General features: G+C 42.2%; 2 protein-coding genes across 2 annotated transcripts in view; one reads left to right on the forward strand and one right to left on the reverse strand.

The window, feature by feature from the left end:
* snd1 (staphylococcal nuclease and tudor domain containing 1) overlaps positions 1 to 22,440 on the reverse strand; it is a 909,008-nt gene that overhangs the window by 397,169 nt on the left and 489,399 nt on the right. The gene's annotated exons all lie outside the window — the stretch shown is intronic.
* lrrc4.2 (leucine rich repeat containing 4.2) lies at positions 521 to 2,466 on the forward strand. Its single transcript, XM_078234736.1, has one exon. It carries the CDS (start codon positions 521 to 523, stop codon positions 2,417 to 2,419), a length of 1,899 nt encoding a protein of 632 aa, XP_078090862.1. The 3' UTR covers positions 2,420 to 2,466.

A 22,440-nucleotide genomic window follows, 5' to 3' on the forward strand; every position in this document is an offset into this window, starting at 1 on the left:
GAGCGTGGGTACAACGGGAAAGAGAGACCGGCAACAGCAGCAGAGGGGTGGAGAAAAAACAACGAAAAACAAACCCTCTACATAAAACGCACTGTCTGGATTCTGCATCAGTGATGGAGCTTGCTCAACAGCTTTCTCAACTCCGAGGACAAACACCACGACTGTTGATGGCGCTACTCTCTGGGGTAGAGAGGATGCATGCACCTGCATAGCTGATTGGGCCTCACCTCTGTCAGTCCTTTCTATTGCTTTGGATTTACTAGGAGCCATTTTGTGAATCCTTTATTTTTTATTAAGGAAGACAAGGGGAAAATAGCACTAGTATCTAGTGCAAGAAAAAAAAGGAACTGCACTCTTGGAGAGGTAGGTGTGACAGGCCGTCCTCATTGCATCTCGCTATTTCTTCCACCCCACCCCCTCCCCCTTTCACTGTCGATCGCTAAAGGCACTGGTAGCCTGCTGTGCCAGGATAGAGCCGATTTTCAAATCAGTGCCGATCCCAGACTATGGTGAATTATGAATGTGCCACATCATGAATCTCTTGTGGCAGGTAACTGTGCATCACACCTGGAATGCTGCCCTGGTTCTTCTTGTCTACCTCACGGTACGGATGTGGAGTGTGTGCGAAGCGTCAAACAGAGAACAGAGTTGTCCAGTTATCTGCTCCTGCAGTAATCACTTCAGCAAAGTCGTCTGCACTCGCCGTGGTCTCAAAGAGGTCCCTCAAGGGATCCCTTCTAATACCCGGTACCTCAACCTCATGGAGAACAACATCCAGCTTATCAAGGCAGACACCTTTCGACACCTGTACCACATGGAGGTTTTGCAGCTCGGCCGGAATTCCATCCGGCAAATAGAGGTTGGTGCATTTAATGGACTGACTAGCCTTAACACATTGGAGTTGTTTGAGAACAGACTGACTGTGATACCAAGTGGTGCATTCGAGTCCTTTTCAAAGCTACGTGAATTGTGGCTCAGGAACAACCCCATTGAAAGTATTCCATCATACGCTTTTAATAGGGTGCCGTCACTGCTGCGTCTGGATCTGGGGGAACTTAGAAAACTAGAGTACATTTTGGATGGTGCTTTTGAGGGCTTAATTAACTTAAAATACCTTAACCTAGGGATGTGCAATCTGAGGGATATGCCAAACCTCACACCACTGGTGAGGTTGGAGGAATTGGAAATGTCTAGCAACCACTTCCCTGCAATTAAACCGGGATCATTTCAGGGGCTAAAATCACTAAAAAAGCTCTGGCTTATGAACTCACAAGTCAATCTAATCGAGCGAAATGCCTTTGATGACCTCACTGCATTGGTGGAACTAAACCTGGCCCACAATAACCTCACTTCGCTGCCACATGATCTGTTTGCACCACTGAAGTACCTTGTGGAGTTGCATCTGCACCACAATCCATGGAATTGCGACTGCGATATCCTCTGGCTCGCCTGGTGGCTGCGGGAGTACATCCCCACAAACTCTACTTGTTGTGGCCGCTGCCATTCCCCACCTCACATGAGGGGGAAATACTTGACCGAAGTAGACAAGGGCACTCTCCAATGCTCACGGCCAGTTATTCTGGAACCGCCACAGAACCTAAACATCTCTGAAGGGAGAACAGCCAAATTGAAATGTCGAACATCCTCCATGTCATCCATCAGGTGGCTGCTGCCCAACAGCACGATATTGAGTCATGGCTCAACACATCCCCGTATATCTGTATTTAACAATGGAACCCTATACTTCTTGCACGTTTTAATAACAGATGCTGGTACCTACAAATGTATGGTGACCAACGTGGAAGGGAATGCTGATGCATCAGCCTTCCTGCGAGTTAGCATGGCGGAGATCAACACGTCAAATTACACCTACTTTTCAACAGTTACCGTGGAAACGACACCCGACACCGTCAGGACTAAAGTACCGCCGTTTCTGTCAACACCACCCACTTACAAGCCAGCGTTCATCTCCACTCCCACAGTGCTATTACAGAGCACGAGGAATCCAAAACCAGTGGTGGTGATCCCCACGATGGCCACCATGGACACGACCCGCACCAGCCTGGACGAGGTCATGAAAACCACGAAAATCATTATTGGCTGTTTCGTGGCGGTGACACTGCTTGCGGCTGCCATGCTCATAGTGTTTTACAAACTCCGCAAACGGCACCAACAACGGAGCACGGTGGCGGCAGCCAGGACTATAGAGATCATTAACGTGGACGAGGACATCACGCCATCAGAAGGAGCAGTCGTAGTGCCCTCGGTCCATGACCACATGAACTATAACACGTACAAACCAGCACATGGGGCTCACTGGACAGAGAACAGCCTGGGTAACTCGCTCCACACTACAATACCTGAGCCCTTTATTATACAAACACATACCAAGGAGAAAGTTCAGGAGACTCAGATCTGACTTCTGTACATATATATAATATAATATATTATATATATATATAATGCAATAGAATGCACAAGTTGTCAGAATTTTGTAAAAAGTGCAAAACTCAGACTGTTTTCTTGTATATGCTTATATCAAAGCAACCATGGCTGATTACAAAAGTGATTATATATATATAAAAAAATAAACTATTTTCTAACCTGTAACTTATGTTTAAGAAGAGACAAAGCTGTTCAAGATGCTTTCATGACTTTGGGGAAAAGAAATGGGGCCGAACCAGTTTAAAAAGGGCATTCTGTAATTTTTAAAGCCAGTGCTATGAGGATGCAGTAAAACATATTTATACGGGAATTCTTTCTAAGCCCAATACCAGACTTTACAGGTTTATCTTGTAAAAGCACCAATTTGTACTGTGCCAAAATGTTAAAAAAAGGCAATAAAAAAGGGATTTTTTTGAGAAGAGTTGATTTAATTTATAATGGAAGAAAGATCGCCAGACAACCTTTGCATCTGAGTGAAACCAGCGAGGGTTCGTTCCAAGACAAGACAACATTTTATGTTTACATATAAACACACTCTCCTGCATGCAGTGTTACTGTGATTTCTATAAAATGGTGGAAGTGCGGATGAGTCTGCTAATTACTGCAAAACACAACCTTGTTTTAAAGATATATGTATATGTGCGCATGTGCGTGTATGTATGTGTGTGTATATCTATATATATGTGTGCATGTATATATGTGTGCGTGTGTGTGTGTGTGTGTGCGCAAAATATGCAACTTCTTCAGAAACCGCTGCTGGCACAGCATTCTGAAAATATCTGCAGCAAACCCAAAATAGGGGAGAAAGGAGGGGGAGAATCAGGGCGTATTATGAAGCAGTAACCCTTTCACAACTTCTGCACCAAGAATAGAATGCATCTGTCAAGGCTATTGTGATTTATAAAACATTGCGTAATGTTGGCTGTTTCTCAAACCCTGCATTCTAATCTACACCATTATAAGTACTTTGCTTTATTGTTGGCAGAGTCCAGCTGCAGTATGTCAGCTGAAGGCTGTGAAGGACATTGAGTATTGAAAAGGTTAACAGACAGTATATTAAATTATTTTACTGATCTTCTGTCACTGCTAGCGATTTAACAACTTGATTTAATGTCTCAGTACCAGGAAGTTGGGGGGGGGGGGGGAAGCGGTGTTTGCAGGAAGAACAATATTGCTGCATTTTTGACACTTTAAACATGATATCCACAAAAATAAAATTACGAATATCATTTCTGCATGTCAAAATCAGAAGATTCGGGTTTAAAACTAGGGACACACCAATGGTTTAAATGATGTATACCTCAGCTCAAGTCTGCTTTGGACTATGGATCAGAAAACTTCAGTGTGTGCTCCAATTGCTGTAATATATTAATGCCAATCTTGTTCTTGTAAAAGTTATTTGAATTTTACTGCTGTAATCCATCTGCTGACTGTGCTGCTAATCCAGCATTAGCATGCATAGAGCACTGGTTGGCTAATTTTGAATTTTCTTAATGTTGACAGAATGGATTGCAACGAATTGCAGTTTCATAAATCCGCTAGCGACCAGGGCAGTAAGACCTGCATTGAATGAAATAAACACCCTGCTAAACTATTAAATTAGAACTGCAAGAACAGTGTTGATTAAGCAATGCTTGGTCCTGTATTGTAGCCATGAACGTGCCATTGTGTTTTATGCTGAGCCCAGGAGGTGGGGTATTGAGAGCTGATGCACCAAGCACTCTAATCAGCTCAAGGTCTGCTACTCCAGCATAACACACGCTAGAACATTCATTGCTAACATAAGCAGCTGATAGCTGTTCTAGTATTTAAGCAAGGTTGAACTTTACTGCATACGAGTGGACATTGCTACTTTTAATTTACAATGGATTATCGTTCACATTGCCGCAGCCAATCAATGATTACATTCAGGAAAGAACTGAATTAAACTACGCGCTTGAAAAGAAGCAATGTGAAGCCAACATTATAAATTTGTCTGTGTGCCCCCATCACCCTGGCAACCTTCAAATGCTTTGCAGGAATAAACCAGCCATTACACACACTAGTTGTCTATTTTTAAAGTGGCAGAAGGTGGGGAAGGATTGAAATGGATAAAATAGTGAATGAAGAGTAGAAATAAAGCACAGCAAAGTGAGGAAAATGGGTAGTTGAGGTGTACCTGGTGTTTGAACTTTGGCCTCTTAATTTTAGAATGTTCACAAATCATACTTTTTGCTGGTGAAACAGTTTTGCTCATGCAACAGGCTTCAAGGCAGTGCCATATATAACAACTTGCATTCATCCAGCTCCTTTAACATGGGGGAAAATGACCAATGGTTCCCAAAAGAGTAATCAGATGCAAAGAAATTGACACAAAATCAACGGATGACATTTTCAGGTGTTGTGACTAAAAACCTGGTCAGAGAAGTAGGTTTAAAAGGATAGAGAGGTTGAGAGGAAGATTTACGGAGGACATCTCAAAGTGTAGAGCCTTGGGATCTGAGTGCACTGCTGTCAATAATGGAGTGCAAGGTCAGTTAGAGGATTGCAAAGTTCCAAGAGGGTTATAAGCAGAGAAGGTGGAGAGATGGGGGCCAGCAGGGGTGGGGGTGGTGGAGAAAAGCGGTGGGAACAGGATTGCAAGGCCATGAAGTTAATTGAAGACATGGATGAAAATTTTAAATTCAAAGTCCTGGAGGACCTTGGTCAGCAAGCACAAAAATCCCAATTATGGGTTACGTATATCCGACAAGAGCAATTAAAATCTCATCGAGAATGCTAGTTTAAAATATGTTAAGTGGTTTATAAAATGAAAACACATTGTATTGGCTAACAAAGCATTGTGTGCTTTCAATCCCAATTATTCTTTGATTGAAACTAAAGCGATCTCCAAAATGTTACATTAATGGTTAGGGGTAATGCATAGGCGTACCTACCTCAGTCTTTTGACAGACACTAAGATAGACTGTGCTTCAGAATGTCCAATTGTAGTCTTAGTTCGGAAAGGATAGAAACAGAGAGAAAAGAGAGAGAGAGAGACTGATGGACACCTCTGACTGCCCTTGTCAATTTATTTTTGTGTTCAAAAGATTCAGTGACAAACACCATCAATGTATATTGTGAGTGAGGCACGAGGAATTCAGCAGCAGTTTTTCTTGGGTGTGTGTTCTTTTTTTAAATAAATGCTGGTTAGATTTTATTCAGATCTTCATAATACATACACAGCAGATGTTTTGATGTTTCAATCAATGGATTTCCATAGAAAGGCTTCGAAACAATTAGGGGCACTTCAAAACAATCATAACCCATTGAAGTATGTGCAATGCACATTAATGAAACGGGACTTAACCTTCAATAAAGGATACCCTGGATTTTTTGGGGAGGCTGATTCTCCTCCCCGCCCCCCCCCCCTCCCCTCTCTCCTTTGGAATCAATACTTGGATCCACTTGCATCTTTTGGATGCTGAAAATTATTTTCTTTTAAAAATGGCTTGAAGTACACTGCACATTCTGATGCTGTTCGAGCCTTGCCAGCTCTTGACTTGCTGCAGCATCACGTTCTGCCAGACCAGACATAGGAAGCCATTTGCTGGGCTTTTCATCTCACTCTTTTAATTCTTTCCTCAGTCAAGGGATCCGTAAAGATCATTTGCAGGAAATCTATTGTTACTTGTTATTTAATTTGTTATCCACCCACATGATTTTCATTTCACTTCATTTCAGGAGAAATGTGTTTGCGCTGATTTCCCCCCAGGGATGCTGAAATATGATTTTAAGATGTACTTTTATTTCTAATCTCCTCAAATATGTATATTTGTAATACATTTTGTTTTATTGCCACTTGCCTGATTATCATCAGATAAAAATATCATACACTGATTTTCAGACTGTGCTAAAACACCTGTATATCAGCACCAGAGTTTACACTGGTGCAATAGGTGCCTGCATGGTTGTTTGTTGGTATTGGTTGTACATTGGTATAATCATGTTACATTGTTCAGGATAAGTTGGCCGTATTTTATGGTAGAAGGACATAAAAGGGAAGAGGACATAAGGAAGAATATTCCGTACTCCCAAAAGCAAGAGGATGTGTTCTTCCTTCTCATATCAATCTCTTTCTCCGCAGGTCCGATTAAGGATTTAAATTTTCTAGGTAGGTTATCCTAACTATGCCATGAGCTGTGCTTAGTTTATTCAGTTAGCAAAAAGTTGGAACTCAATGTTTTAAACTTATACCACAAGTAATGACATGATCGTCAAATATATTTCACACTTTATTTGCATGAGGTCTCTGTGAAAGAAACAACTTAAAAACCATCAACAGAACTTGCATCAAATGCACAGGTCAAAACATTTTATCGTTTGCATCTGTTACATTGCACAGAGTACAAGAGGTAGTGATGAAAGATATGATTTATCTCTTTTTTATGCTGTTCACAACTAGTCATGAATGACCAAGACATCAGTAATCTCAGACATTATCATTCCCAATGACTCTTCTTCATAAAATCTTAAATTTACCTTGATTCTGTTGACTGTGTTTTCTCCACACTGGGGGCGAACATAACCTTCAACTGTGTGATTTTAGAAGAGCTTTCATAGCCAGGATATAATTGTCCAATATTATAGCTAAGCACCAATGAGTTATCAGAGCTGTTAATCACGCATATGTTAATCATATCACACTGCTGGCCCAGAATAGCTCTGTAGACACTCTTCTCCTGCTTTCCCCTTCAGCCCACTGTCTGAAAGCATTGCCTGCAGTGACGTTGTCATGCAGTAAGGACATTCACAACTTCCATTCCCCCGATGTGTATCCAGTTAACTAAATCTAGATGAGGCAGCAAATCAGCCTCTACATTTGGCAGAAGCACTTCTTGAGACATGTAGGCTGGAGGAAGGGGTCCGTGCAAAGGGGAGGGGGCATGCAGAGGGTGCAGGACAACAGGGGCGGAGGGGAAAGCAGGGACAGGAGAGCAGGCTGCGAGGGGTGGTTTGAGGGGTGGGAATAGTTTTGAGAGAGTTGGTCAGATTCCCACCCCTACCACCGTACTGAAATGGCACTTATCAAAGTCACAAATGACTTTCTATGAATCCATGACAAAGGCAAACTTTCCCATCTTCTCAAGCGGTCTGCAGTCTTTGACAGTTGACCACACTACCCACCTCCAATGCCTCTTCCACTGTCATCCAATTGGGTGAGGTTGCTCTCATTGTGGTTCCACTCTTTTATCTAATTGTAGCCAGAGATTCACTTGCAATGTCTTGTCTTCCTGCTCCATTACCTCATGTCTCCTCCAATTAACTGCTGGGAAGACCAAAGCCATTGTTTTTAACTTCAGCTCTAAACTCTAGCTATCAATTCCATCCCTCTCCCAAGCAACAATCCAAGATCAATCACTCTTCGCAATTTTGGTGTCACTTTGATCCAGAGCTTCTGATCTCATATTCACTCCATTACTTGGACAACCTATTTCCACCTCCGAATCACTGCTCGTCGCTGCCAGTCTCATCTTCTGCCAAAATCCTTGTCCACATCTTTGTTTCCTCAACTTCCACTATTCCAACTCCTGGCTGGTCTCCCATATTCTACCCTTGGCAAGCATGAACTCACCCAAAACTCTGCACCAGTGTCTTAAATTCCACCCCGCAGTGTTCACTGACCTAACTTGGCTCCAAGTCAACCCTTACCTCTCCCAATCTCTGTGATCACTTGCAATCAGATCAAGGTCAAAGATATCTGCGCTCCTCCATTTTGGACATCATGTGGCGATGCAAATTATAATTTGAATCTTGCCAAAAACTGAAACATTTTGCCAAAATTTCTCATCTTGCACTCAAGACAAAAGCAAGAATACCAAATTTCAAACTTCCACAACCATTGATATTGCGAGAGAAAAGGGTGCTGATTGGCTGGCAAATTGACTCTTCGATCGGTTGAGGCATTGCCAAGGCTAAGCAATCCTGAGTGCACTAATGGCGTCACTATCAGCCAATTTACAATAAACAGTCAAGCTCAATGTAGCTTTTACACAGGCAACAAGCAGCATACGTTCATGCGCAAGGGCCAATTCTCTGCTAACAAAAATAAATATGGTCAAGCCCAGTGCCTTTTTTGAATTACCCAGAAGCATGAGGAGCCTATAAGTTCGCATTGCCTTCTCTATGGCAACATCTCAGTTGATCAGAGTTGATTTACCAACCAAACGCCATCCTTAAAAGCCCTGGAGTGGAACTTGAACTTAAAACCTTCTTAAGTACTCTTGTGAAGCTGGTGGTGAACTGCCTTCTTGAATTGTCACAATTGTTGTTGTTTAGGTACACCTACAGTGTTGTCAGTTGTTGTTCTAGGAAATTGACAGTGTGGGAATGACAATATAGTTCTAAGACAGTGTGTGACTTAAAGGGAGGAGACTGGCAAGTGGTGGTGTTCCCTTGTGCCTGCTGCCTTTGTCCTTCTAGGTAGATATCAGGGTTTGGAAAGTGCTGTCAAAGGAGTCTCGGTGAGTTGTTGCAGTCCAACTTTCAGATGATGGACATTGTTGCCACTGTGCACCAGTAGAGGAGAGAATCAACATCTAAGGTGGTAGAGGGGTGCTGATCAAGTAGGTGCTTTGTCCAGGGTGGTGTCAAGTTGTGTGTTGCCAGAGCTGCACTAATGTAGGCGATGAAGAGAATTCCACCAAACTACTGACTTGTGCCTTGTGGACAGGGAGTCAAAAGGTGAACTATTCACTACAGGTTTTTTAGCCTATGACATGGTCTTGCAGCCACTGTCATTATATGATTGGTCTACTTAAGTTTCTGGTCAACAACAATCCCCAAGATGTTGATGGTGGAGGATTCAGTGACAGTAATGCCATTGAATGTCAAGACGAGGCAATTCGATTCTCTCCTGCTGCAAATGATCATTGGCTAGCACTTGCATTACAAACATTGCTCGTCACTTATGAATTCAAGTAGGAATGTTTTCCTGATTTTGCTGAATCTGGGCATAGACTGCTTTAATATCTGAGGAGTTGTAAATGGCAATGCAATCAGTGTACATCCCCACTTCTGATCAAATATTGGGGGGGGGACGGGGGACACATCACTGATCAAGCAACTGAAGATGGCTGGGCCTTCATCACTACCCTGAGGAAAGCCTGCAGTAATGTCCTCAGGCTGAGATGACTGTGTCCTAGATAATCACTCCAGCAGTGAGGAGTTTGCCCCAATTCTCAATGACTTCAGTTTTATTAAGGTACATTGAGGCGGTCACTCTCATCCTTTCATGTCCATGTTTGGACCAAAACACTGGTGAGGTCCAGAGCTGAGTGGGCCTGACGGGACCCAATGTGAGCAGGTTACTTCCAAATGCCACTTAATAGCACCACTGACAACACTTCCATCACTTTGCTGATGATTGTGGGGAGGCTGATGGCATGGCAATTGCCGGACTGGATTTAAGATGGTTTATTTGGATTGGACCTCGCGCGCATTTTCCACATTGCTCGGTAAAGGCCGGAGTTAGAGCTGTACTGGAAGAAGTTGGCTAGGGACATGGCTAGTTATGCAGCACAAGTCTTCAGTACCATTATCAGAATGCTGCCTCACAGCGCCAGGGACCCGCGTTCGATTCCTGGCTTGGGTCACAGTCTGTGCGGAGTCTGCACATTCTCCTGGGGTCTGCGTGGGTTTCTTCCAAGTACCCCATTTCCTCCCACAGTCCAAAGGTATGCAGGTTAGGTAGATTAGCCATGGTAAATGTGCAGGGTTACAGGGATAGGGTGGGGGAATGGCACTGTGTAAGATGCTCTTTTGGAGAGTCAGTGTAGATTTGATGGGCCGAGTGGCTCCTTTCTGCATTGTAAGGATTCTATGTTTGTATGGAACCTACATATGCCAGTTCTGGGATCTCTTGGACAATTTTTGATGATAGCTCTCTGGGTCTTACTGGCATCAGCACATGGACGCCACCCAAGTGGTTGTTTCTGGAAATCCTTCCACAGGACTGATGAAATCATGAAGGCAGTGATGCCCACAACCCCCAAGGACCTCTGCTGGGAGAACACATCAAATCATCTATGGTGCTTAAGCCTGATCAGATGGCCCACTTACCCTTGGGAAAACTCTGGACAGCTTCTGATTGGCACCCAATGGGCAATTAACAGGCTTAATTGGTCACCCACCATCCACCAGTCGCTCCTGAAAAGCCCCCCAAAAATTGCCTGGAGGTAGGAACATGCCTGGGTTTATGCTCCACAATGAGTCTCCATGCAGCCTTCCTCATCCAACTTTGTGAACCTTTTTTTTTAAAAAAAGAGTTTATGTTTTTTATTTCCATTCCTTTGGAGAATTTGCTATGTATGCAAACAGTATGGTTCAGCCGCAGATATACCAGGGAAGGGGACAGAATTAGAGGTTTAGGAATGAAGTTTGTGGCAGAAGTGATCTTCCTGATATTTAATTGGAAGAAATGTTTGCTCATTCAGTACTGAATGCTGGGCGAAATACTCTAGTTAGGCTCACGTAAGGAACAGCCACTTCAGCAGCATGTTGAAAGATGCCCTGCAGTTACCTGGGAAGCTGGGCCCCAGAACCAGCTGACACTTTCAGAAAGAGTAAAGAATGTTGATGATGGGGAGGGAGATGTAAATAAGCACACTGGAGTTGGAATCTCGGACGGGTGGTGCAATGTTTACAATGACTGAAGGAGGCGTGATGTCAGCAGTACTGTATCACCTGTCATATGCCTGAGAACTGGTTTGTTAAAATGGAGGTTCAGTTTGGATGACCTGAATATGGCAGGTGATATTTTATTGTGGGGATAAGGGAGAGATGGAATGGTAGGTAAATGCCAGACGGTATGGAGCCTCTATTGGTATTCATTTCAAATCCACTATCACCACAACCTAGTTCACCCCTTCAGCTCCATGATTCATGACAAAGTTTCAGGCTTCCTTCTAAATGCAAAAAAACAGAGCTTTAGCAGCTTCCCTCTATCAGCCTTTTTCTCATCAGCAGGCCTGCAACTCACGCAGACAGACACTTAAGATTTTTATCAATTAATGAAGTTTTCTGAAACCCCTGTTATGTTATCCTGCTGTTCTCTCTCATTGATAGTTTACGTTGCTACTTTATGTTCATTGTAAAGAATAATTCAGAAGCCCTTCATGTACAACACAATGCTGATTTGATTTTTTTTACTCCCTTTTCTGTATGCGGTGCTTAGAAATGCCTTTCCATCCAGAAGAAGCATTGAAAAGTTAAACTGCTGTAATTTCTTGAAATCACAGAGCATCTAACCGATGCTAAATACAAGCAACTCAACTTTGCTATGCAAGTAATATTTCTGTTGTACTTCAATAACCAAGTGGAACAAAACAAGTTGATTAAGATGCACAAAAAGAGAAGGCAGCCAGCAGTGAAATATAAATGAGAGACCTGACAGTTCTGCTCTACACCAATACTTATTTCTTCTAAAATTGAATTTTAAAAAAATTTCAAGAAACTATTTTTTTTAAATGTGCAAAAAGAGAAACTATTCCATGGCATTTCAACCCTTCTCCGATCACAGCACGCAAATGCCAATTTAGTACTGCCAAGAATTTTTGCCTCCACTTTGCCGCCATTACATCACTCCAAGTATTTGATCTCTGTGCAAGGGTTTACTGACATCAGTCCTGAGCCGGCCTTTTGTCACTTATGCCTCCTCACTCCGCCATAATGATTTTACCCGAAAGGCTGTTCAGGAATAACTCTTTCATTCCACTCAAATTCTTTACTACATTTATAAAGTGCACCAATTTAATCAACTTAATTTCAAGTATACAAAATAAATCAAGACCGAGGGAGCTATCAGTACATCTCAGGGTTATTGGAATGCAATATCAAACTCGGGTAGATTTTTTAAAAATTTATACTTCCTTGAATTTTTACAACAAGTCTCTGGCATTACTTGTCTGTACAGTTCGATCGTGACCTTTAAAAAGATAAACCTGAATATTTACCGTGGACAAGTTTTAACTGCATCTTCCATTTTTCTGCTTCATTACAAATCATTATTTATAAGATTATTGTGATGCAGTAAGTGCAGCACGAGAATGCACACTGTTGGAGGTTCGGAATTGACAGGATATTTTGAAAATTACGTACAACAGAGGGCGGGGTTTTACAGCCTCGCTCGACCCGAGACCGGAAAATCCTGCCTGAGGCTAACGGACCTTCCCATTGTCCGCCCCTCGCCTGCTCCAATTCCTGTGGCAGGCGGGGTGGTAGAATTCTGGAGACACTCTCCTTGGTTGTTCTATAGTCACTTCCCCGATTATACTGGATTTCATTTTGTTTCCTCCAGTCTTTCGAATAGCTCAATCCTACAAGGAAAAGGCACTTAGAACTTTAATGCCCAGATTCTAAATCTGATCTCTCATTCCCTAATTATTTACCAGGTAAACCAAGAAGGTGATGGTTCAGTTCTTTGATCTGTGCTTATTCAGCTGACCTCCACTGGAATGAAACTAAGCAGATTATGATTGCTCTCAGGATTCAGTGGAAAGTTTACCTATTTATGAGGAGCAAGATTAAGTTTGCAGGACTACTTGAACTGTGATGCGCCATCATCATACACCAAAACAATGGAATAGCCTGCCAACAATCAACGTTAAGGCTGAGGTGAAGAATTAAAGTCTACCTAGGACATGCAATGCCAGTGGAACTGGAAGTAAATTAATACTCTCAGAAAGAGAGGGGTGGGAAAGTTGGTATAATAAAAAATTGTCTTAACATTGAGGTCTATCATTTCAATTCAGGGCTTCCAACAGTGTGGTATCTCGTGCTGCACTTACTTCATCACAATAATCTTATAAATAATGATTTGTAACATAGCGGAAAAATGGAAGGTTTAGTTAACACTTGTCCAAGCTAAATATTCAGCTTTATCTTTCAAGAGGTCATGGTCAAAGCGTATGGACAAGTAATCCTAAAGACTGTTGTTGAAAAAATTCAAGGAAGTACTTATTTTAATTCAGCCATAGAAAGGTAAATAACAGAAGTCGGAAAACAGCTTGTTGACATTTGCCTGTTGCATGCTGTTCTTCAAAACTTCCTACTCATGAGCTATGCTACTGATAGCTTAAGCAAAAATGCTTGAAGGACAACTGAGCTCTCTTTTAACAGAGGGAACCAAAGTTTCAAAATTTAAAAAATTATATCATGTTGCAGTTTTATTCACATCATTAAGTTTGTGCAACTGAGATACAAAGAAAGCTCTGTGTTTAAAATCCATAACACAATTCTTTTAAGGCGACAAGCACTTCCAATGAGAAACAATTTGCGTCAGATAGAACCAGAGTCCTTGAATATAATCTAACATCTGAGATGCTTTCCCCTTCCTTTCCAATATCATGAAGGCACAAATGAGAATCACTATGTTACCCACAGCAGCTGTTTTAATGGAGACCATAAGACCATAAGACATAGGAGCGGAAGTAAGGCCATTCGGCCCATCGAGTCCACTCCACCATTCAATCATGGTTGATTTCAACTCCATTTACCCGCTCTCTCCCCATAGCCCTTAATTCCTCGAGAAATCAAGAATTTATCAATTTCTGTCTTGAAGACGCTCAACGTCTCGGCCTCCACAACCCTCTGTGGCAATGAATTCCACAGACCCACCACTCTCTGGCTGAAGAAATTTCTCCTCATCTCTGTTCTAAAGTGACTCCCTTTTATTCTAAGGCTGTGCCCCCGCGTCCTAGTCTCCCCTGTTAATGGAAACAACTTCCCTACGTCCATCCTATCTAAGCCGTTCATTATCTTGTAAGTTTCTATCAGATCTCCCCTCAACCTCCTAAACTCCAATGAATATAATCCCACGATCCTCAGACGTTCATCGTATGTCAGGCCTTCCATTCCTGGGATCATCCGTGTGAATCTCCGCTGGACCGGCTCCAGTGCCAGTGGAGGGATATGACTGCAGCACGAGATCCATTCTAAGACATTAAATTAATATTTTGAGTAAAGTAATCAAAAGAACGCTGGTAAAAGCCCTGATGGTTCTTTACCCATTTCATCAAAGAATGGTTTTCATTTTTACAATTTCCTCTTCATTCATAGAAACACAGAACTAAAATATTTCAGGATATGAAAGAGTACACAGCAGCCATTTTTGACACTACACATATGGAAAACGGAGAAGCAAAAAAAAGCTTGGTTTGTGATACATTATGCTGAGGGGTGAGGGAGGGGGAAGAGGGAACACATCAATACACACATACACACACGTATAATCTTTTAAAGAATACACAAGTGGCATTTATCACATTTGTGTTGCAATAAGCTCCTCGACAGCCAGAGGAAGCACTGCCACAAGTCAACTGAGGATGTGCTACAGCAGTTTTATAGCATGGCAAAAACATATACAAGTGACCCCCATCATAAAATGCACGAGTAATCAAGTCAGGGAAAGGCCCTCCTTGAAACGTCAGATCTTTAACAGAAACTTTACTTTCAAAAGACATCAATTTCAGTCACAAGTCTATTCAGACAGCCTCCTCTTAATGAATCTTAGGAATATCTTTGCAGTAGTGTCAACAAATGCAACCCTCGCTGTACTACCCCACTCCCTGCATGTCCCACCCAAACACGCTCATACAACTCATTGCATTTGAAATCAACTTTTTCTATCTAAAACACAGCTGAGACAGCTCCTCACTTTGGGCCCGTGTGGCATCTATACTATTTCTAGATAATAATGCTAACTATATCGTCACCCATTTACATTATTCACCTGGCATCAAAAGCAAAACATTAAGTTTGGCTTTAGTGGCATGACTGACATCAGACCAACAGAACTGGTCACTTCCTGAAGCAGTTCTGGAATATACAAAGGGTAAAAGAGATCATTTTGATGTTAATCTATTAATTTGCCACTTAATTTAGTGCAACAACTTACATTATGCAGAGAAAAAAATAGCAGAAACAGTTCCACACAGTGTTGACATAAGAATATTAGTAGGATCAGGAGTAGGCCTCACAGCCAATTGAGACAGCTCTACCATTTATTAAGATCTTTACTGAACTTCTAAATCAACTCCGCTTTCCTAACCAATTTCCATATTCTTTGATACTCTCCCTGCCCAAGAATCTGAAATCTGTGCTTTGAATATACTCAACAACTGAGAATCCATAATTCTCAGGAGGTAGAAAATTCCAAAGATTCACAATCCTTAGTGATTAAATTTCTCATCTCAGTCCTAAATGGCTGATACCTTGAACTATGACTTCTAGTTTTTAGACTCACCAGTCAGGGTATCAGCCTCTCACCATCTAATTTATCAAGTCCTTTAAGAATTTTATAAATTTCTATTAGCTCATTGCAAACTCCAAAGAAAAGAGACTCATTCTTTTCAATATCTTCTTATAGATCAGCCTTCAATCTAGCAAACCTTTGTTACACCCCCACCTTGGAGTGGGGTGTAAGAACTATATTCTCATCTTTTCCAGTTTTGACCCTTCCAATATATGAAATACTGATTGCATTTAATCTCTTTAGTGTTCTTAGTTGGAATGTTTTCATTTGTAAAATGTATGTCAAATTTCCCAGATGTATTCTTTCTTGGGTAAGGAGACCAAAATTGCACTCAATTATCGGTATCATTAGGATTCTCACATTTCCCACACCTTTCCGATACATCATAGTGAATAGAGAGGCACAGATGTGGTGAAGGGAGTGAAGAAGGTGTTTTGATTTCTACGCCTCTGGAAGGAGATTGCTCACATGGATTCAACTCCCTGGGCAACCAAAGCGCCATTCTTCCAGTTGGAGCCTAGATGAGCATTTGTTGGCAATTCAACCACAAAAACCAACACTGTCAAGCTGAACCCAATTGTCATTCAATATGGAAACTCTGAGGTTACTTAACTCAGTGCAAAATAGGGGCAAGTCAGAGACCTTCCTATTAAACATGGCCCACCACCAATGCCAATGTATTTCATCACTGAACTACCAAGTAGCTCTAATGCCAACTCCATCTCCACCCCCACCCCTGCCATCTGCAAATAAATGCAATAATCAGGGCAGAACAAAAACATTCCATAAAATGTGGTGACTACCCAATCAAAAGACTCAATTCTGCAAGAAGACAAATCAATAAACCTTTAACTTTTATAATATTTCCATCCACATCCACAACATTAATGAGGTGATTAATACTGTTCTCGATGGCATACACTGCTTGTTTAATAACCTGTGACCACATCAAGCCTGCTTTTGTGATGCAGCAATCTCATTCTTTGTACAATAAGAGCAGTATGCAGTCTGGCCGAGCAATTACTATGAACTCCAGGTCAAATACAATCTACGATTCCATAAAATCATTGTGGGTGGGGAAAGGGGAGAAGAATCATCGACAGCTCAAATACAATTTAGCTCAAGGTAGTCAGCTCCTGTAGTCTGTCAGTGAAAACTGACCCAATCCTATGAAGGACAGCAAGGAGAATCAAAATAAAATAAACAAGATATGTGATACACTTTGAGAATAAATAGTCCATGCTCTAAAAGCGCAATAATTTCAATTCTGAAGGAATTCTGGAGGTGCCAGATTATGAAATGAAAGTCAATGATGTACAAATCTTCCACATCACATCAGAAGATAATTACAAATGAGGATGGCAGACTTTCCATCTTAATTCATTAACCCCGAAAGGTCTAAAGACTATCCTCCAATTTCAGCTTCATTCCTCTTCCTGGATGACTCTGCTTAAAGAAGCAATATCTGACAAGTCCTCAATTTACCTTTTATTAGACCTAATCTGTACCCACTAGCCCCATAAGTATTATCACAAATTTCCCTTTTACATTTTCTCGACTTCTTATAAGCCTCTATCAAGGTTACATTTTAGGCATCGCCTCTCCATGTTGAAAAGCAAGGGACAAAAGGGTTTGGGGGAGGGGAAAGAAGTCAAATTGCTAGCATCTGATTAAAATATGGCCAAAACCATGACCTTTCTTCAGACAAGAATAGGATTAGGCTGTGGTGCTTTCCTTTGCAGTCAAAAAGCCTGCCAAGACTGAAAGAAAAAGCTCATAAATAGAATCAGAATCCCAACAGTGCAGAAGGAGGCTATTCATGATGAATGACCGCTGGGAGGGAGAAACAAGTTCATCAGAACCTGCAGGACTGAGTCCCAACCAGAGACAATGCCTTCAAGATGAAATGCTTTTACAGGTAAGCTAAACTATCCAAGTCATTCCGGATACACTTTATAATGGGTAATTTTAATGGGGAAGTGAGAGAATAGGTTGGTTTCTTACCCAAAGTCAGTGGATGCAACATAAATACAAAGACTGAGAAGGGGATAAAATCAATTTGTTTCTAATAAACAGAGTGAGAAATGTGCATGCAATAATTAAATAGAACTGTTTCAGTACTAAATTCCACAAGAAAACCAGAAGAAGGGGAAGACAACAATTTATACAGTATAAGAGGAGAAAGTTGACTGGCTGGCAAATGGACTCAGATTGGTAGAGGCGCCGCCATGGAGAACGTACCAGTTTGACCCTTATCGGTTAAGGCATTGCCCTGGGGAATGATTAAACAAATTGCTGTCACTTATTTTGTTTAGCTGAAACAGATGCAGTGTGTGTACCTGTTCTTTCTGTCTGCAAAGTGCATTATCCTTTGCTATATATCATGGAAATGTATGAACGGGTCATGCATTTGGCCCTGAAATGAGCCCAGTCTATGTCAGATTACCCTGGTGAGCAAGTTATTGCTGCGCAAGTGCTGCTTTATAGCACAATTGATGATCCCTTTCATCACTCTCATCACGAGAAGGCTGATGGGGTGGTAATTGACCAGATTGGATTTGTCTTGATTCTTGTGTAGAGGACATACCTGGGCAATTTTCCACTCTGCCAATTAGATGCCAACGTTGCAGCTGTACTGAAACAGCTTGGCTAAGGGAGCAGCAAGTTCTGGCAAACAAGCCTTCAGTACTGTTGTTGGAATATTGTCAGGGCCCATATCTTTGCAGTATTCAGAAGCTTTAGCTGTTTCTTGATCTCAAATGAAGTGAATCGAATTGGCTGAAGACTGAAATCTGTGATGCTGGGGACCTCTGGAGGATGCTGAGATGGACCATCCACTCGGCACTTCTGAGTGAAAATTGTTGCAAAGTCTTCAGCCTTATATTTTGCACTGATGTGCTGAGATCCGTCATCACTGAGGACGGGGTTATTTATGGAGTCTCCTCCTCCAGTGAGTTGCTTAATTATTCACTACCATTCACAACCAGATATGGCAGGACTGCAGTTTAGATCTGATTCATTGGTTGAACCGCTTAGCTCTATTCCTTGCTGTTTATGTTGCTGGGCATGCAAGTATCTCGATGTTGCAGCCTCATCAGGTTGGCATCTCATTTTGAGATATGCCTGGTGTTGCTCCTGACATCCCCTCTGCACTTTAAATAGTGTTGTCTCCTGGGGGCAGTGGGGAGTGGGCAGTGGGGGCACTGGTAGAATGGGGATCACTCCAGGAAATGAGGTTACAGATTGCGATCGCGTATAATTCTGCTGCTGATGGCCCACAGCACCTCATGGATACCCAATCTTGAGTTGCTAGATCTGTTCGGAGTCTATCGCATATAGCACAAGTGGTAGTGCTACACAACACAATGGAGGACACTCTCAATGGGACTTTGTCTCCACAATGACTGTGAGGTGGTCAGTCCTACTGATACGGTCATGGGCAGGCTGGTGAGGATGAGGTCAAGTACATTTTTCGCTCTTGTTGGTTCCTTCACCACCTGCTGCAGATCCAGTCTACGAGCGATATCCTTTAGGATTTGGCCAGCTCGGTCTGTGGTGGTACTATCGAGCCACTCTTAGTGATGGATATTGAAGTCACCCACGCAGAGTACACTCTGAACCCTTGCCACTCTGTGTTTCCTCCAAGTGGTGTTCAACATGGAGAAGTACTGATTCATCAACTGAGGGGGTGCAGTACGTGGTGATCAGCAGGAGGTTTCCTTGCCCATGTTTGACCTGGTGCCATGAGACTTCATGGGGTCCAAAGTCGATGTCGAGGACTTCCAGAAAACTCCCTCCCGAATGTAAACCACTGTGCCCCACCTCTGCTGCATCTGTCTTGCCAGTGGGACAGGGAATACCATGGGATGGTGATGTCTGGGACATTATCTTTAAGGTACAATTCCTTGAGTATGACTAGGTCAGGCTGTTGCTTGCCTAGTCTGTGAGACAGCTCTCCCAATTTTGACACAAGCCCCCAAATGTTAATAAGGAGATTGAACGGTCGACAGAGCTGGGGTTGCCATTGTCATTTCAGAAATTCATACGGTATAGGAGCAGAATTAGGCCATTCGGCCCATCGAGTCTGCTCTGCTATTGGATCATGGCTGATATGCTCCTCGTCCCCATTTTCCAGCCTTCTCCCCATAACCCTTCAACTCATTACTAATTAAAAATCTATCTAATTACTCCTTAAATTTACTCACTACTTTCCAGTGTCTAGGTTGACATTGGGTGGTATGTACATTCTCATTCATTTCTGATTGACTTTGTAGTGTCAAACCACTAAGAATGACTTGCTAGGCTATTTCAAAGAGCATTTAAAAGTCAACCACATAGCTGTGGGTCTGGAATCACCTGTAGGCCAAACCAGGCAAGGATAACAGGGGTGGGATTTTGCAGCCTCGCTCGAGCAAGACCAGAAATTCTTGCCCGAGGTCAACGGTCATTTCTGTGTCCACCCCTCGCCTGCTCCGATTCCGTGGCAGGTCCCTATAGGGCATTTATGAGCTAGTTGGGTTTTTAACGACAATCAACAATGGTTTCATGGTTACCATTATGTTTTTAATTCCAGATTTTTATTGAATTCAAGTTCCACCATCTGCCGTGGTGGGATTCAAACCGAGGTACCCTGGGATTACTAGTCCAGTGATAATACCACTACACCATTGCCTCCAGTGTTTGATTTTCAATATCAATACCATAATAAATTTCTACCAGACACCAATCCTATTACTGAAATTTTAACATCAAATCAATTAAATTAAAAAAGGTCCTTTTTGAGCAACTCAAGTAAAGCTCAAAAGGAACAGTTTAATATAATTACAGGCAATTTGTACACCTTTCTCTCAACTTCATTTAACTGAAACATGAAAGATATCAATTTTCCCTACCACTGAAAACTGTTTCCAAAATAAAAGCCCTTCTTTGGAACTTACCCAAATTAAAATTTAAAGCATCCAAGATAACTGCTCAACTAGAATGGGTTACGTATAAAAGGTACCATTTAGTGAGGCCCAAGTCGAAGCGCATGCTGTTAGAATTTTCAACTATGATAGTGTACTGAGCTTTTTAAACCTATTCCAATACACCACAGCCAATGAAAAAAAAATTAGGATATGAAGAAGTTCCAATCACCTCCATTTTTAAAATATTTTAAAAAGCACTTTTATAATAGAGCTGGTTTATCCTGCAACCCAGGAGTGTGTACAGATGTCGTTTTCCATGTTTATGATACTAAAAGTAGGTCTCGTACCCCAGTCATAGAATCACCGACCCACAAAAGCCCAGAGTCGGCATTTATCTCACTGCTCTCACCAAATCCGGTATCGGGGACAATGCCATTTTGTTTTCAGGGGAAGAAGGGATCATTTCTTCAGATATATACTTTGCATGCTCACTTCAAAACAAATTAACATTCAAAACCCTCGGCACACAATAAAGTAATTAGGACTTGCACTGCCTGCAGCTGTGCTGAAGCCATTATGCAAAAGAATACGGTGCACCATAATATCTGTCCATTCTATCTCTTTACCTAATTAACTTTATTTAATTTTTAAATTTGTGGTATAAACAGGATACATCACGAAGACTCGAGGAATAATCCCAGGAGCAAGCTGCCCCAATAACTATCAATAGCCCACTTACCACTCGTTTCACAGCTATTCAATTAAAAAACTTTCGCTGCCCAATATCTCACCACAATATCATTTAAGGCATTGTTTCCATTAGGCCTAGTGTATTATTTACTACAAAATTGATTCATATTTGTCAATAAATATGAAATGAATGCTAGTTAATTAGTTCATAGAAATCATAGAAGCCCTCCGGTACAGGTCCCGCCATTCGGCCCATTGAGTCTGCACCGAAAACAACCCCACCCAGGCCCTATCCCAGAAACCCCACATATTTACCCTGCTAATTCCTCTAACATATACATCCCAGGACACTAAGGGGCAATTTAGCATGGCTAATCAACCCAACCTGCACATCTTTGGACTTTGGGAGGAAACCGGAGCATCTGGCCGAAACCCACGCAGACACAGGGAGAATGTGCAAACTCCACACAGACAGTGATCCAAGCTGGGAATCAAACCCAGGTTCTGGAGCTGTGAGGCAGCAGTGCCACCATGTCGTGTTAATTAGTTCTTCTGATCAATGAACCTGTCACTATCAAATCTTCCAAATTTCATTCTAGGCCTGGGTCCTTACACTTTCTAAATGTTTGTGTTCCTCCAATTTCTCATTTTATTAGGAATCAAAAGCTATAGTTTTGAAAGAGACTTGAGATACTGGAACAGAAGAGACGAACATGAGATATAACAGAGATTAGGAACTGTATTTTACGAAGTGGGTCTCCCCCCACCAAACCTTATGTAAAAGTTGGGGTTGAGCCACCTCTGCTGGGTCAAACCACCCATCAGCCCTTTAAGTGGCTTGAGGGCAGCTTTCTTTCCCCATCTGAGAGTTGCCAGCCAATCAAATAGCTAGCAGTTCTCTGGCCCCAGCAGCAGTGACCAGTGCTGAACTGCTGCAGCCAATCATGAAGGCGGCTTGCCGCAAGTGATCCAGGCTCTCATCAGGGCCAGGAGGACAGTGAAATGAGAGGGCGGGTGTCAGATGAGCATAAGGGGCCCATAAAGAAAATACCTCCCCCTAAGCGGCCAGCAGCACAAGCAATGAAAGTAGCTGGGTTGCACATCTGGCGAAGGCCTATTCCGCCATGA

Source organism: Mustelus asterias, chromosome 19 (genome assembly GCF_964213995.1).
Source record: "Mustelus asterias chromosome 19, sMusAst1.hap1.1, whole genome shotgun sequence".
NCBI classification, from domain to species: domain Eukaryota; kingdom Metazoa; phylum Chordata; class Chondrichthyes; order Carcharhiniformes; family Triakidae; genus Mustelus; species Mustelus asterias.

Coding starts and splice junctions, on each gene's coding strand:
- lrrc4.2 (XM_078234736.1), top strand. CDS start 521: ATGTGCCACATCATGAATCTCTTGTGGCAGGTAACTGTGCATCACACC.